Source organism: Aquila chrysaetos, chromosome 2, assembly GCF_900496995.4.
Source record: "Aquila chrysaetos chrysaetos chromosome 2, bAquChr1.4, whole genome shotgun sequence".
NCBI lineage: Eukaryota > Metazoa > Chordata > Aves > Accipitriformes > Accipitridae > Aquila > Aquila chrysaetos.
In genome coordinates this window covers 36590140-36607030 of record NC_044005.1, presented here as the reverse complement: position 1 = coordinate 36607030, position 16891 = coordinate 36590140, and the positions used below count along the sequence as shown (strand labels likewise).

At 34.9% G+C, this 16891-nt stretch overlaps 1 protein-coding gene across 21 annotated transcripts in view; it reads right to left on the bottom strand.

Moving 5' to 3' along the window:
• RYR3 (ryanodine receptor 3) overlaps positions 1-16891 on the bottom strand; it is a 245220-nt gene that overhangs the window by 58638 nt on the left and 169691 nt on the right. For all 21 annotated transcript variants that reach the window (XM_029998543.2, XM_029998586.2, XM_029998547.2 and 18 more), the window contains 12 exons: positions 16501-16590; positions 14921-15070; positions 13256-13318; positions 12739-12814; positions 12446-12569; positions 9097-9212; positions 8739-8806; positions 7815-7936; positions 5468-5517; positions 4709-4769; positions 3430-3668; positions 2416-2497 (listed from right to left, as the gene is read on the bottom strand). In XM_029998543.2, the coding sequence (XP_029854403.1) occupies positions 2416-2497; positions 3430-3668; positions 4709-4769; positions 5468-5517; positions 7815-7936; positions 8739-8806; positions 9097-9212; positions 12446-12569; positions 12739-12814; positions 13256-13318; positions 14921-15070; positions 16501-16590 (1241 nt within the window). The remainder of the gene's footprint in view (positions 1-2415; positions 2498-3429; positions 3669-4708; positions 4770-5467; positions 5518-7814; positions 7937-8738; positions 8807-9096; positions 9213-12445; positions 12570-12738; positions 12815-13255; positions 13319-14920; positions 15071-16500; positions 16591-16891) is intronic.

Sequence of the window (16891 nt, the reverse complement as noted above, 5' to 3'; positions counted from 1 at the left end):
AATACTTGAAATGTAATCAAATCAAACTAGACTGAAAAAACAAAGTAAGATAAAAGACCACCAACTGATGATAGTAATGAAGAAACATTTCCTATTATACCAGTCATAATAGACTTTCTCACATCTTTGGCAGTCTTCATTTTGAGAAGCCTCAAATAGGTCAAATTGAAGTCTTAAACTGAACAGTCTGGATATATATGTGTGGCTAAATAGAGCAGTTAATTTTGTCATATTTAACTACATACATTAAAAAAGTGCTATGCTTTCTTAACTTATGCAAAGTTTTTATTTCTTATTATTGATACAGATATTTCATAATTTGTGCTAAAAATCCTTTGGAAATGTGTTTCTATAAGCTAACCAGGAAAAGACCAAGACACCATAAAGGGACATACAAATTTTGGGTACTGGGTATGAAAAGGGAGTTTTCAACCCCAGATTTAAGACCTAAATTTCTGATGCAGTGAATGAAAAGAAATGGGTACCTGGGTATAGAATTCATAGAACGCCTATAGCAATAATACTATACTTGCCAGTAGAGCATTAGGGCTTAAAGTAGTCAAGGACTACTGCATTTTGCATCCAGTCCTCAACTTTTATGAACCACGGAGATATTTAGAGAAGAAAGGTCCACAGACAAATCAGAAACATCTCCAACATCCTAAACAAGCTAAATGCTCTTTGTACAAAGGATAAAACCCTTGACAATGGAATTTTGTCACAAGAAGGCAGCAGCAGCAATCCAACTTAGTCCTGACCCCCAGCAGCCAGGAGTCTTGTAGAATCAGCAATGAAAAGTGATATTCACCTACGAAAAGTGAACTATGACTCATCCTGCAATGGAAGGCAAAACTTCTTAATGTCCCTGCCAAAATTCACTGGGAGAAAAACTGCACTTTGATTCTAAATCTGAGCATTGTTAACTTGAATAACTGTTCAAGTCAGCTCAATCATACACTTCTACATTTTGCTGAAACATTGAGCAGTATGTTTGAAATCCTACCGCCCACCTAGACACTGGTTTCTGCCTGCAGCCTTAATTTAAGAACTTGAGTGAGTCTTGTGAAAACCAAACTAAATTAAATCCACAGTTAGAAACCTCTCACACAGCCTTAGGAGAGTAATTAATTTCCTCAGATGTATCTGATCTGATCACTCTTCACTTCCAAGAAGACAACTGCAGTAGGAAAAGGTGATGTTGCTAACATCAATGACTAATGTAACTGCCCAGTGCTTATAGCTCTTGCCAATCAAGTGGAGACCTCTGCTGTGAGCTCTTCTCATTGAAAGGCAACTCAAACACTATCACCTTTTATTTCCTGTCAGAAGACCCTGACTGCTAGTTAGTGTAGGGGTAAGGCACTTCCCATTTTGCCTGTCAGATCTGTGTCAAAGAGTATTTAATATTTTCAAGCCCAGAAAGAGAAGAAAGAGTAGAGCTTTGTAATTTAGCGATGGACGTATAAATGACTGAATGTGGACATACACAAGAATGAGCTTGTGCACACAAGTACATGCATGCAGAGTGGGAGGAAAGAGACAGTCTGTCCCCCAGACTGCTCTTGCATTTTGCTTTAAAGAATTACTGAATAAACTCTGGAAGGAAGGAAGTGAAGACCAGTATTCCTCATACTAGGCAAAGCCCCTACTAACCAGACTAGAGAGTTGTATCTCCTCCAGGTTAGTCTCTCTCTCAGGCCCTCTGAATCTTAAACTTTTCATTATAAGAAAGATCATGAAAAGTGCCTAACCTAAAGCCTTCAGAAGCATAACGAAGGGTTATGATTACCTCAGTTCCTGTCTTGTGATAGACCAACAATTAGGGTTCTCTCTTCTGAAGTAGGAGATACGGATTTGAGCCTCTTTTAATGGAAAAGGATCTAAAATCCAGGGCTTGGAATAGATCATAGCAACTAGATGCTTAAAGGAATTGTAGACCCTATTCTTTTTAAAATGCAAGTGGTAAAGTGGTTTCCTTTGTAGAGTTAAAGTCTCTCAGAATGCTCTACATATGCTCTGGATTTTATACTCAGGACAACTATATTGAGAACTCTGTATAGACTTAGGTGTGAGACAGACACAGCCTACTTACCACAGCAACATGCAGTAGCCAAACTTTGGGAACCTTAATGGCAACCCATGGGAAAAATTTAGCTTTCCCTATGGGAAAAATAAACTCCCTGCAGATACTGCCATACGCAGAATGAGTTGTTTGCTTATATTTAGTTTTGGGTTGGGTTTTTTTTTTTTTGGTGTGGAATTGAACTCTTAAGATATAGGAAACTACATTCCAGCTAAAGTGTATTGTAAACATGTTCACATTGTTTCAGATTCACCTCTCAAACTGCTTTATTACCTAAACAACACGCTTCTAAAGAAAATAAAATTTTACACGCTGAGTTTTTCACTCAATACCTTTCAACATAGATGTTCTTCCCAGTCCCAAGGGAATAGAGGCTACAAAGAATTCTGTAACACGAAACTTGTACATCACCCACTAGAAGAAAATAAGTAGTAGATTATCAGTATTTAATCAACTAAAGACTACTTTCCAAATATAAACATCTGTTTTATGCAATCTGATAAATGGTGTCTAAAACTTTTAGCATATGTATCACTGAACATTCTAGGCTGTCAATACTCCACACGTGTTATTTATCTTCAATTTCTCTGACACCTGGTCTGTCACCTACATTCATTCGAAAACCTAACAGATGATCAGACATTCCAAGAGGCCACAGATACTTGCTAATAAAATACTGCAGATTATCACACTTGCAGAGTACAATTTTAAGCTAAACCACATCAGTCTGTGTGTCTAACCTCTAGGAACATGATCTAAAGACTCCCCATCTTTTTAAAGAAAGTCTTTTCATGGCTATCAATCTTTTAATTATCTTCTGCTTTGCAACTGTGATCAGCCAAATATATACAAAATTTTGGAATGGCATATTACTGAATCTCAAGGAGGCATTTCAGTAATTTTAAAATAGATGATGCCAAAAATAAGGAAAATTTTAATCAAAATAAATAAAGTGGTTTTCAAATGTAAGGAAAAAACCCACATGGAATTAATAATGAGTTGTCTCCTTTAATCTAATGAAGTAAAAGTATGTAACAAAAATAAGCATAATTTAATTTTCTATAGGAAACTAGTCTCATCCACACAGTTGGTAAGAGAGCACTGAAGGGGAAATTTTAATTTCTTTCTCTCAATGTTTGGAAAAATACTGTACATGATTAACTTGAAACTTTCTGAGTATTATTTTCAAACGCAATAGAAATCAGGTACTATGCAGCTAATTTCAGATTTAATGCTGGAAATCTTTGTTACTGAAAACAGAATTTCATCCTTTGAATTCATGCAATCATTACTAAAAACTGTTTGTATTATTATAACACAATAAACTTAAAAAATAGAAGACTTACAAAGTAAATCAATTCCAAAATGATGTTGTGAGATATGTTCAAAAATTGATGTCAAGATCGGTAACAATGCTACTGTAGTATAATTGATATTCTGTGAAACACCCTTGATTTGTGTTCGTGAATGGGTAAATTTTCCAAGTTTAAGATTTTCTGAAGTTTTTTCCAGGTCTTCAGCTGCATTTTCAAAAAAGGCACGCAATCCAGCTTTAACAAGCTCAGATCCTGATTTCATAACAGTTCTGAAAAAGAAGGGGAAAATATTAACTTTGCATTGATCTTTAGTAGTTGTAAAGATATATATGTACACATTAATTACATTCTACCAGTCTTTGAAGATACACACATGTATCAGTGAACTTGACATTATAAACTGAAAAGGACAGTTACCTCAACATAGCAGTATAAGCAACAACTAGCTTGGAGTATTTAATACAAAATAATAACAACAAAGAACTTGCTTCCTCAGTCTTGTCTTTCCAAGTTTTTGTGATCTGCTTTCAAATAAGATAATGCCTTCTCAGCAAACATCATAGGTGGTGAGAAAGCTCCTCTGTACAGTATGTTCAAGAAAAGTAACTCTTAATCCCTACATTTTTATGGGAGCCATAGTAACTAGGTATGCAAGTCAGGATACATGCTTACCTATCTTCAAAGCACCCTAAATCTAGAAAATGCAACTGCAATACCAGCATCACAGTCCCATTCCTTAATTTTTTTGCACTCTTCTCCAATCCCTTAATGAAGCCTTCCAGTGTTGTTATTCACAATGAGTTCATTGTCAGGCTGCTGTATAACATAACCAGGCCAGAAAACAGCTCAAATTAGAAAACTATCCTGGCCTGCGTTTTAATCTACATAAACATTTCAGCTGTAAACAGTGAAAGTTAGCAAATGTAACTATGCCTATATGTTAATACATTCTGCATCCCTCTAATGACAAATTTTCCAACATGCGCTGAACTGTCTCAATATCTACAGGTATCAATACTTGCAGTTCCAAAGTTTGTGTCATTTATATCTCCCAACAAAGTCTTCAAATACCCTTGGAAAGGGTGACAAAACTTTTCAATGTTTTAATGACAGGCATTGAACAGAAAAATGTAGATTAAACCCTTCAGATGAAATCTGCTAATATGGAAGTCAATACCCGAGTTACTGATACTGCTAATATCATTAATTACAAATAAGGAATAAAAAAATACAGAAACAATCCAACTGCTCCTGAAAAGCTCTGAGACACCTATGTAGTTCGTAGTTGGTACAAATGTTGCAAACTTACCGTGTGTCAAGAGACTGAGCTAAGATGTGCAGGCAGTTCACCATTGTAGCAGAATCGCTACCTGGTTAGAAAGAGATACTATGAGAGTACAATAGTACAGAAAATGTAGGATAATCTAATGATCCAAAATGTAATTATTGGCGATGCACAGGTCAAACAAGACACGACATAAGTCTTCCACCTTAGGTCACTTGAGGGAGGGTTAGATCTGGTTCTAGAAATAACTTTCAATTTAAGTCTATTTCCATACAAGAACTAAAAAGAATAACTAGTGTTTACTTACGGTTCATTTTCATCACTTGACCCTGCAACATTCTGAACTCTGCATCTTGTAGTACCTACATTTCTTTTATAGTTTTCTTACCAATACCTTCGAAAAAGGTATGTTATTTCTCCTTACATCCCCCTAGCCTATTGAGAAATTAATCTATTGGATTCAACAGTTGGATAACAGAAATCAAAACAATTAGTGTACGATGACTTTTGAAAAGCTAAAAGTAACTGCAAAAACATGAGATTTTTTTAAAGGAGTCTGAAAATCCTAGAAGCTGCTTTTTCTTCCTGCTCCAACACTTTACATATTCTATTAACTGTTAGCTTCAGAGCCGTGTTCAATGCACTCACTAGTCGTACTGGAAGTTTATGCATAATTTTATAGATTTTTGCCTATAGCTTTTGAAAAGCTTCAGGTAAGATAGAAGCAATAGTTACACATTCTTTGTATTTTTAACTTTATCAAGATCTTTCTTAACAACTTACCAAAAAGTGAGATCCTATGTCTAACAAGAGCAGCTAGTTTGCAGAACAGGCTAAAGTAGAAAAGAACAGAAAGAGCAAGACAAGACAAGACAAAGATTAAAAATTTATTTAGAATACGAGGTAAAGAGTAGCAGGAGTATGGAAGAGAAAACACAACACAGTTCCTGGAAAGCGTATTTTGAATCATACAGGATGACAACAGTCAGGCAAATAACTGCATTAAGCAGAATAACTTTTTGAAGCTTCTGAATTCTCTCATTTTCTAAGCTTCAATACTTCAGAGATGACTTGAAATGTGAAACTTTATTTTGATTACAGTTGTTTCCAACAATTGCTTATTACATGGTTGAGTCATTCTTTATGGCTATATTTCTGAATAAAATTTTTTTTTTTGTAAGAACAAGAAAAACTGAGTAACATTTTAGTGTTTTACTTGGCATTCTGCAGGAAACAAACGTTACAAGTCTTCATACCATTTAAAACAATTTGCGAAGATATCCTTTGTAAATAAATAAATAAATCTGCGTTTAGCCACTGCTGATGATAAGATGAATCCTGAAATATATACAGACTAGAATTGCTTCTAGCAAGCATGTCAGAAACTTGCATATCTAACGTATCTGTCAAAATAATAGCATAATTAAGAGAAAGGAAAAATCACCAACTCTCTAAAGATTAAAGGGGCTCCTTTAACTTCTAAAAACAAAGACAGCTAGGCAGACTTGTTTATCATCTGTGGAATACTTGACAAATGGAGTTAGGACATAACAAAATGAAGCAAATATACCTTAGGAATTGGTATGGTCTCTTACTAACAACAGATCGTCATTGCTATCTTCACAATAGTAAGGAAATACCATACTTCCTATAAGATGAAAATAACTGATCATCACTTTTTTCAACGAAGAATGGACAAAGAATTCTAAGATATTTCTGAATTTATAATAGCAGATATGCAGGCTAGCCATCTACTTCCTTCATGTGTCTTTGTAAAGGCGTTTTGTACAACTCCAGTAAGCATCTTTCGAGCTTTATTAAGCTGACCTGACTGACTTTAGGGAAGTAATAAGAATATTCAAAGCATCAGCATGAAATTGAAATGAAATGAAATGAAACTTCAATCCTCCTGAACCTGAGCTCAATTTCCCAGCAACTGGAGGACTATTTTGCACATTTATCTAGAATATATCTAATACATACAAAAATATATTTGTATATAATATATCATAATATATCTGAGTATATAAAGCTCAGTAAAGCAGAATCTTAGGGATTTAACATTCACTTTTATGGGCAACTGCTATGTTAGGATTACCACCCACCTGGAAGATGGAAACAAAAGAGTAATACTAATTTAGAGAAATGCAAAAATGCGTTGGAAGATAAGCTGAAGAATGGAATCTAGGAAGTTCAGTGCTAGGCCTGATCTTATGTAACAACGAGGAAGTAACTTCACTTTCAAATTTTGTATCTACTCTTCCATTGGAAAAAGCAGTCGACTCTGGTCAACATAGTGAAGGAAAGCAAAAGAAATTTGAGAAACTGATAGTAAAGTAAGAAAGCATGAAAGTAAAATACAGTTTGAAAGACTATGATACAAAATTTCCCAAAGAAAATAAGTGGCAGCACACCTTTAAGGGGGAGAAAAAATTGGCAACAAAAATATTAGATGACAGTCATAGTTAAAAACAAATGAAATATTAATTTTAAAATGTTAATTGCAGAAAAATGAAATTCATATTTTTGTAAAGGCAACACATTATAAATTAAAAGGCAACTGTTTCTTTTTAATTGAGTTTTCTAGAATAACTTTGAGTCAAATGGCTGATTCCAACCAAATCTGAAACAGTACAGATGTCTAAAAATTATTAAATTCCAGCAATTTTGTGCGGGGGCAGAAGTAATTTTGTAGAGAAGGGAGAATCCATAATTACCCCTAAAAAGCTGCATCATGGTATTTTCACATTTTTTGATATCTGAAAATTTAAATGTGAGACCATTTAAATGACCCAACAGTGGGATAAGCTTCAACCAGAAACTACCATCAACAATGAAACACAAACCCATCAGAAACTAAGTTTTATTAGTTCCATTGCTTGTAGAATCATTTATTAAGGTTTTTGATGTTATCATCCATAATTATATATTGTAATATATATTTAATTATATATTAAAGAATACTAAAATGAGGAATTCTATTCACTCACTGCCGTTCTGATACAGAATAAACTATTCACTTTCTATATGAGGAAACTCAGCTTTTGAACTATCTTTCTCTTTAATCTAAGAAGAGACCTTTAATTATCTATATAGAACCCTCCTGTGTATGTCTTAATTTTCTACTTACCTTGCTACCATTTCCTTTTCCTTATTTGATGCATATCCACTGCTACTGAGTGTTTTTGTTGGAGAAGACAGGAAGTAGAGGCAGTGATTTGTAAAGTACTGATCAACTAATGGTAAAAGAACCTAAGAAATACAGATACAAAATGTATTTTTCACAGAGCACAATGGCAAATGTAGCAACAATGCTCTGATTGGTCAAAGTTCATTCAAAGAATTTTATAAGTTCTGTAACAGTTGTATTTTCTCATTTCAGACACAAAGTCATACAAATTAAAAGCTTAAGTCTTACAATTTTACTTACAAGTTATGCAAATAATAAACAAGACTTACACAGATCAATCTATTGTGGATCTAATATTGCAGGCTTACTCTTCTTACATTCAACAGTGATAAATATCACTGAACTAAGAGGACCCTTCCTCTCCACTATTTACATAACTGTCCAGTACAGATATAAAAGGAGAGGGCATTTTTTTTTTTTAATATCCTAAATTAAATCCTAAATGTTCCTTAATTCAAATCTGATTATGGACAACATTTTTCTTATTACATACACAAATGCGTATGACATAACTATGCATAGGAATCCTTCTTCCTGTTAATTAAATGATACTATGCACTTCAGTGACATACTGAGGCAAAAATTTTCAGAAATAATTTATCTGTTCAGCGAGAGTATTTAATTTCATGTAATAAATAAGCTGCCTTTTAATTTCTATGTTCCTTCTCATGTAGAAGCCATTATAGTGAAATATTTTTGAAGATATTTTGAAATATTTGTTAACAACATTTAATTGATTACTTACCATGAAAAAAATGGGAAAGATATATTTCTATTACCTGAAAAGCAGTCTAACATTATAAATTTCCATGTTCTGTATAATGGAATGTATACATACATTACTTGAAATACTAAATCACTCACTTTGGCAAAGAATTTTATTTCTTGGTCATGTGGCGATTTTTCAGTTTTTCCACTGGTTACAATGGCTTCTGCAAGGATACAATCAAGGCAGAGATGAATAAGAAGTTGTCTAATAATAAATAACACAATAGGTCTTTGATATAGCCTTGCAAACTTAGTTTTGCTGAAGTACAAATAGAACAGCAGAAACAGTTTAGCTAGTTACAGATGTCCAAGAATTCAATCTGCAAATTAAAAGACAGAATTTAAGTTTCTTAAATGTCATAAAAATAGTGGTCACTACAAATTTAAACATATCCATCCAAATATTTAAATATCAGCAATTTTAATTATTTTCAAAATAAAATCTGCAGCTTACCCAAATGTGCAATAAACTCTTGAGCAGAATCAACGTATTTTAAAATTTTCTTCAGAAACTTAAAGGCAAACCTCTTTTCCATGGATGAAGCATCTAAGTCCATGTCATTCAGACCCCTGTTTCAGAAAGCATTAAGATAAATAGCACTGATGATGACAATAGTACAAATGATGACAGTAATATGAAGCGTTCCATTCCTTATTATCTTTTAATTATGGTAAACTTTCATAAGAAGGAGAAAATTACCTTCCATAGCAACTCTTAGTTATCAACTGCATCGCAAGAATGTTAAAATCAGTTCATGTTTCTCTAGAGGTGTAATAGCTTTGTATTAAAGTATCCAAAATACATTTATTTTAGGATAAGAACTTCAGAGAGCTATCTTATTGCATAAATGAAGCCATGGTACATTTGAATCTAACAAAGCCATGCATTGGCCACTCAATTTCTTCTGCTGGCAGATTAAAGTGCCAAATGTTTAGGAAGTCAGCAATTACAGCTTTACAAAATCAGTCTAAGTACTACACTTCATTTAGTTATTCACTATTAAACTTCATTTTTGTCCTTGGATTTTACAAAAGGCTGAAGTCAAAATGACTTAAGCTACTAAATGAAAACCTAAATGCAAGTAACAAATTACTATACTATACAAAGTATTTGAAAAAATAACGGTAAAATATTTTCATGTATCTAACTGGAATTTCCCTTGTAACAACTTGTTACTTTTGAGGAGACAGCGTTTGCCCTCATTATCTCTATAACCTTGCATTAAGTAGTTGAAGACAGTGGGAAAATCCCATTGTAACCTTCTGTTTTAATACTGAAAAAACCTAGCCTCTCCTCAGAGCCTCTCCTGGCATGCATGCCAATCCCCAAAGCATCTTGGTGGCCCTCCACTTGATTAACTCTTTTTGTCAATGTCTTCCTTAGCACTGGTGAACAAAAAACTGGACAACATACTCCTGATACAGTCTGATGATCACAAAACGGAAGGCGGGGGGGGGGGGGGGGGGGGGGGAATCACCTCCATCAACCTGCAGAGCACAGTTACTAATACAGCCTAGTATGCAGTCAGCCTTCACCATCACAACACCACACTCGTGATTCACGTTCAACTTGCAGAATTCAAAGTGTTTTTCTGCATAGACACTGTCAGGCTCAATCTCCCTATTCCTGGGTATATTCCATCCCAGGTATAGGACTTTGCGTTTATTCTTCAACCTCACACGAGTTCTGTCAGCCCATTTCTCCAGCGCATCAAAGTTCCTCTGAAAGGCAGCCAAACTCTCCAATTTATTGCTAAGGATGCATTCTGTTGCATCATCCAGGATGTGAACACGGATTTTTTTCTTTTTCTTTTTGAAGTCACATAACTATACATTTTTACTGTATTCTATTTTCAAACATACTTGTTTTTACAAGTCATTAATTCTTTCTTCTTCGTTTCCTTGAGGTTTTCTTGTACATTTGTTTAGTTTGCAACTTCTTTATAGTCTCTTTATTCCAACATTTAAAGGACTAAACCATACTTGAGATTTTCAGTTGATAGACGGTGGCCTACACCCAGGACATCTAACTGGCTTAGCCAAGTGAGGAAGTAACTGAGTAACACTAAGGGAAACCTCTGGTTACCCACAATGGCTACTTCATTTGCTTCTGCACAGACTCTTCAAATAGTTGTAGATAGGAAGACTCTCCTTTTATCAGTTAGAGAAAATGACCTGGCTAAAGGAGATGCAGAGACTACAGAGGGGTTGAACAGTGTGTCAGAAGTAGGGAAGAAGTGAGGAACTGGTAGTTTGTGGCACTGAGGCAAAAGCAAGAAAGGAACAAGAAAGCAGGAAAGTTGCTGGACTCACTGTTGGGGTATGGAGGAAATGATCACTTGTCCTACAGATTCCTTAGCACTGGTGTAGGAGTAAATTAGGGAGAATAAATGGAAGATTAGACTAACAGTTGAAAAACAGCTATGAGGTGAATCCAAGGAAAAAAATAATTCTGTAGGAGAAGGCTGATGCAGCAGAAAACATCTAAAGTGTATGTTCTTGACCACGTCAGAACATGGGTAAGAGCAGAGGAATGATTATAGTCTGGGGGAACAGAACCAGGGAACCAAGGAATATGTTCCAATCCCATTTTACACACAACCATGAAAGGACTCTAACCTTCCATCTTACAGTTCCATTTGAAAAAAAAAAAATAAAAGTTCTATTTGAAGAGTCCTAGTTTATATACTTCTGTGACCTCCTATTAATTGATTTATCTACATATGTAATCAAATGATTTGGTATGTATTAACAGCTATGTATGGTTGACAGGCATCTCCTGCTGCCTCACTCTCAGAGGATAATGCAACTAAATATTTATCTGTATTTTCAGTGAGATCACTGTAAATATTCTCTTTTTGTGTTTATAGTAAGTCATGGTTGCTAAAAGATTACATGTACTTCCCTAAATATTGAAAGACATTGGTAGTTCTGTTAAATAACAAAAGCGACATTGAAAGAACTTGTAGAGGTTTAAAGATGCTTAACAAAATACCATGTTGTTTCTAGCATATATTTGAGTAAGGCCTGCGAGATTCATCTGTATGTCATAAACACCCAAAAGTGCTTCAGAAGTGTTCTCAACAAAGAAAGAGGAGCAAAAATCAAAACAGAGGCAGATGGTATACGTAAAGTACACACACTGTGCCGCCTATATGTTTCCAATTATAAAGAATTTCCATGTTTTAATGATTAGTCCAATGTTTTTCAGAATGACATTCTGGAAATGTGATAATTGCAATCAGTACTTCAAAAGATTTTATATACACTTAAAATATGCACATATTCATCTGAAGAAAATACTGAGAAGAGGATAATCTTGAATCACCCTGATATAGACAATTACTGCAATCTCTTTGCCCATACCCCATAAAGAGTTTGAACAGGCTTTTTCAAGTTGACTTGTCCCATTAGTTAACACCAAACACACTGTCTTCCTCACCCAAACAGACGCAGCTGCAAAGAGATATTAAAACTAATATTTGAGCAATTCCATTGGTGTTTCAAAGGACCATTCATTTGCAGGAACTAAACCTGCTTTTCTTATTCAATGACTCTAAAGCAATTAGGGAGGATATAAAAACATTTGGTGGCATACCTACATTTTGGTTTCAAGCTTGTTACCTGTCTGTACTATTTCAGAAGGGTCTTTCCGAACATAAAAATAACAAGGACTCTGATTTACAGAAGATATGCCAAATGGTAATTATGTTAATAACTGACAGACTGCAGTGAGATAAGGAAAATCATCATGGTTTGTGGACTGAATGTAAGCAAGTATTTCAAAAAAATGCGCAACTTACCGAGATATGATTATACCACTGACTTGAAGGAATTTAAACAGCTCTTGTGCCTTTTCACGGTCCCGTGATTTCTCCTTGGCTGTCAATGTGTCGTAAGGTACCAATAAAGGATGACTACCTCCACCTTTAGTAAGTTGAAAAAACTGTAAGTTTTTCTACTGTAAGGTTTATTTTGCTTCAAGTACAAAAAGGAACTATTTGATTTTGATTGCCTTACACTGCCTTCTTTCAGACTGTTTCTTCTCCCTCATTTTCTTTGTCTTTTTTGTGTGGTTCACAGAATTCTGGCTTACCTTTGCTTTCCAACTCCATTTTCTTCTTTTTGGCCCATATATTATGGTAGTTTTCTGCCATTACCTCAACCATTCCCTACATTACCATCAGAAAAAACAAGATGCAAAATTAAGGTGACAATTAAAAATTCTGTAATTCTACATAATTTTATTACAGTCTTGAGTAAACTCTATACTCTTGTGGTAAAGAAACATCACAGTTAAGTGTCATTTCTACATTCAGCTGTTCTTTGAAGTCAGCGCAGGCACAGGATACACATCTATCACATGCTGTTTACCGCCTCTTCCCTAGCTTCATGCTAACTTTTTCTAGGAACTCAGGAGGCACCAATGGGTTAAATCGTAGAAATCTCTTCTTTATAGATGTAAATAGCATGGCATTCACCTTTCTACAACAGCATATCACAACCACAGTCACAAATACACTCATAAAACCTGACAAAATTCAAGTCATTAGTAATAAAACCCCAACTCTATTAATTTGCATAATTAACATAAACAAAACACAAATACAAACCTGAAGCTCCCTAGAAAGCACTACATTAGAGAGATCAAGTGGTGCTGGGCTATACCCATTTCCCTGCAGGGAAAAAAAAAGAATTCTTTTCAGCTAAAAGTATTTCGGATAAAAGAATCAAATATTCAACTACAACATCTCTGTTGTTCTGATTAGAGTAACACCATTCACATTTTCAAACTTCCTTGTAGAAACTGTGTTCACCTTTTGTTTTGCAATGTGCTGAAGATACACAGGATGATTAACAGACTACATCTGTTGGAAATAAGAAGGTTGCTGCAGATACTTAGATCTCTCTATTCGCAACAGATGGCAAGCTAAGAACACTGCCTTTCAGCCTAAGAGAGGAGACCAATCAGGAGGCATACAAGGTGTGCCTTCAAAACATGACAGATCAGTGTGGCAATGGCCTGGATGAACCATATACTAAAGACAAGACATCACAACAAAAAGTTAAAATAGGTTATTGTCTCATGGAATTTACAGACTAAGAAAAAGGAGGAGTGCGATATACTTATGCAGTCCTTAAATATTTAAAGTGTGAAAGCTCCAGTGCAACAAACCTATTAGGCACATGTTAAATGTGAACAGTCACACATAAATCAGTGATTTCAATCATGTACTGAAGTTAAACATGTGCTGAAATCCACTACTCAATCATGTCTTTATCATGCATCTTCTTGGGCAAAAAGGCCCAACTGCAGAACAGATTCAACCGGCTAGAAGCAGAGATGCCAGAGACAGAAGGACTCCCTGTAATGGAGTGGGAGTGGCGTTTGCTGAAGAGGTAAGAAATGCTTGTAACAGAGTGCTCAAGGGCCACTTTTGGTAAGCAAAACTGGTGCTGGGGGAATGAACCAAACACAAGCCTAAGGTGTCTGATGCTGATGCTCACAGGATCAGAGCTGGTGCAAGTGCATATAAGGACTCAGCTCATGACACATCTTTGCACACTCCTTGCAGAACTGCTTATGGCGGTAGGACTCTGCCCAATGCATTGCTCATTAAATCTCACTATATATAAGCACAAATGTGTGTTTAATTCACCTCGAGGGGTACAATAAAAATTCCCAACACTTGTCATAGTTTTAAACAGCTTTCCCCACTCCAAGACAGACATATTGAGCAGCAGTCTCAACATGCTATTACAAAAAGCTACAAATGAAAAAATAGTCTATCACATCAAAATGCTAGGTACTGTATAATTACCTCCAAATTTTGGCTGTAGATTTAACAAAAAGTATTAAATGCGCAACCTTATTTGTCAGTCATAATTATAATCTTGACAAATGCCCATTTCAGACTCTTCTGTTTGACCAAAAAAAGAAAATGACTAGATTTACTTATTATAAAATAAAAGGCTTTAAATAGTCTGCCATGTATTCTTTGAATGACTGTATGAAAATTCTATCCATTTTCTCAGAGACCATATCTCTTCAGGTCTTCTGACAGCCTTATTGTCTTAGAAGTTGTTCGTTTTGCAATCCCCTTTTTAGTGTTACTGCACAGTTTTTATTATAGTGACATGACTTCCAATCTCAGAACTCCAACATTAAAAGTTTCTTTTCATTAAAATTAATATAAAATTAACATAATTTTGTATAATTTCTTAGTAAATTAACTAACAAGGCTTTTCCTTTCTAAATGTAAGCAATTCCACCTTACCTGGCTAGACTGAGATATGCTGCGGAGCTTTTCATTTTCACGCTGATGTATTATTGCTTCTCCTCCTTCCTTGGCCCTTTCTAGGCTCCATCCCATGGCCAACATGGTTTTCAGTGATTCTCTGGCAGGCCAACGATAAATTTCCTTCTCCTTTGAAGAAAATAATGTAAAATTTCTCTGTACTTAGCAAGTAGAAAAAACTCAATACAAATATTCTGTCCCTTCTTTTTAAATTGTCACATGCCACAAAATTAAACAATATCTGTATATTATATCTGAAGACACAATATAGTTCTTTTTACATGAGAAAGAAGCTTTAAAATACTTACAAATTTTTTGGTTTTATTCTTAGTGGCATTTATTGCTGGGATATATGTTGCAAACTAACAGCACTCAAGTGAGCTCTGGAGCAATAATGTAGTTTGTATCGGGAAACTTATTCATTGATTCCTCCAGCCCAAAATAGTAAAAAATTGATGGCACTACAAGTGCTATGAAATTAGGCAAGTATGTACATTTGAACGCAATAGCATATGAGGCCTTTCTGCAGTCTTTCTGTATTTATATCCATTCACGGATACAGAACATTACTGATCTATACTCTTCACATACAGCCATCGATAAAAAACTTAGTAAACAGCCTGTATTCCAACACTCCTTTGAAAAGTAAAGGTGTTATAGAAAATCTGAAAAGTTGTGGGAAAGAAAATTCTGATTATGTCATATTAAGACTTCCCAAATCAACCTAATAAAAGTATTTCCGTTCTTACCATAAATAAGAATTTTTATGACAGTTACTTAACATGACAGTTTTTATGGAAAGACCTGATTTTTAGGTTCAGAAGTTTGAATCTGAGACAATTCAGAAAATTCTCTTTGAACTGCTTTAATAACAACTCAACCTACCGTTCTTCAGCTCCTCTGCAAAGATTTCAAAGCAATTTACAAACCTTGGGAAATTAAACCTTTTGAATCCCTCTTGATTTTTGTCATCTCCATTTTCTGAACAGGAAAAGTGTAGTAAAGAGGGACAAATGTAATTGACTTGAGTCACCCAATGAATCATTGCAAAAATATGTAACAGCATTCAAATTCAGTTCACTGTTCTGACAACTAGAAGACATTCATGCCTAGTCAAGAATTTCAAATAAAAAATGCATTCAAAATAGTTTAAATGTTTTTCCCCATTTTCAACTGAAGCATCTCCTATGTTTTCTTTCAATTTTTCTACCATCTTTCTTGGAGACAAAATTGCCTTCAGATATCTTAAATAACACTTTTGTCTAAAACCCAGGAGGTGCTGCCAGTCATTCCTCATCCCTGAAGGTCTGAGAACCCTGTGCTATTGATACTTTGAATACAAATTGGCCCAGGCCTATGAAGACTGCCTAACGGAAGCCTATATAAGACTCTGTGTAAGATTAACTGAACAACCACTTTAGTATATAGATGTTGCTATTCTTAACTGTAAGAATTCTAGTTTGTCTCTCTTCCTTTTATAGCATATATTTGAAATGGATTTTTAAAAGTACGCAAATCAATCTACTTTGTATTAATGCAGCTGAAATTTCCTCCATTACCTTTTCAGTTAAAGTTTTGAAAGGTCTTATTAATGGGTGAGTCTTCATATTTTCATCCAGTGAAACACCGTATTTCCATCCACTATTAGTCTGAAAAAAATAAATATGAGAACAACATAGATGAGTAACAGCAAATTGGCCAATTTAGTTTGTCATATTGAACTACTAGTCTACTCCAATAGCTACTCAGTGCCACAGAAATTTCTGTTAAAAGAGCATGCATCCATCTGTGGATACACTGGAACAAAACATGGCCCAGACAGATGAGATGCCATCTACGAGTAGTAGGTCTCACGCAACCAGTTCTGAGTCTAGCATACATTGGCCCCTTTCAAATGGACTCATGCATTAAGACGGTACTGGCTAAGGCAAACAAAAGTGTCTCTATTCT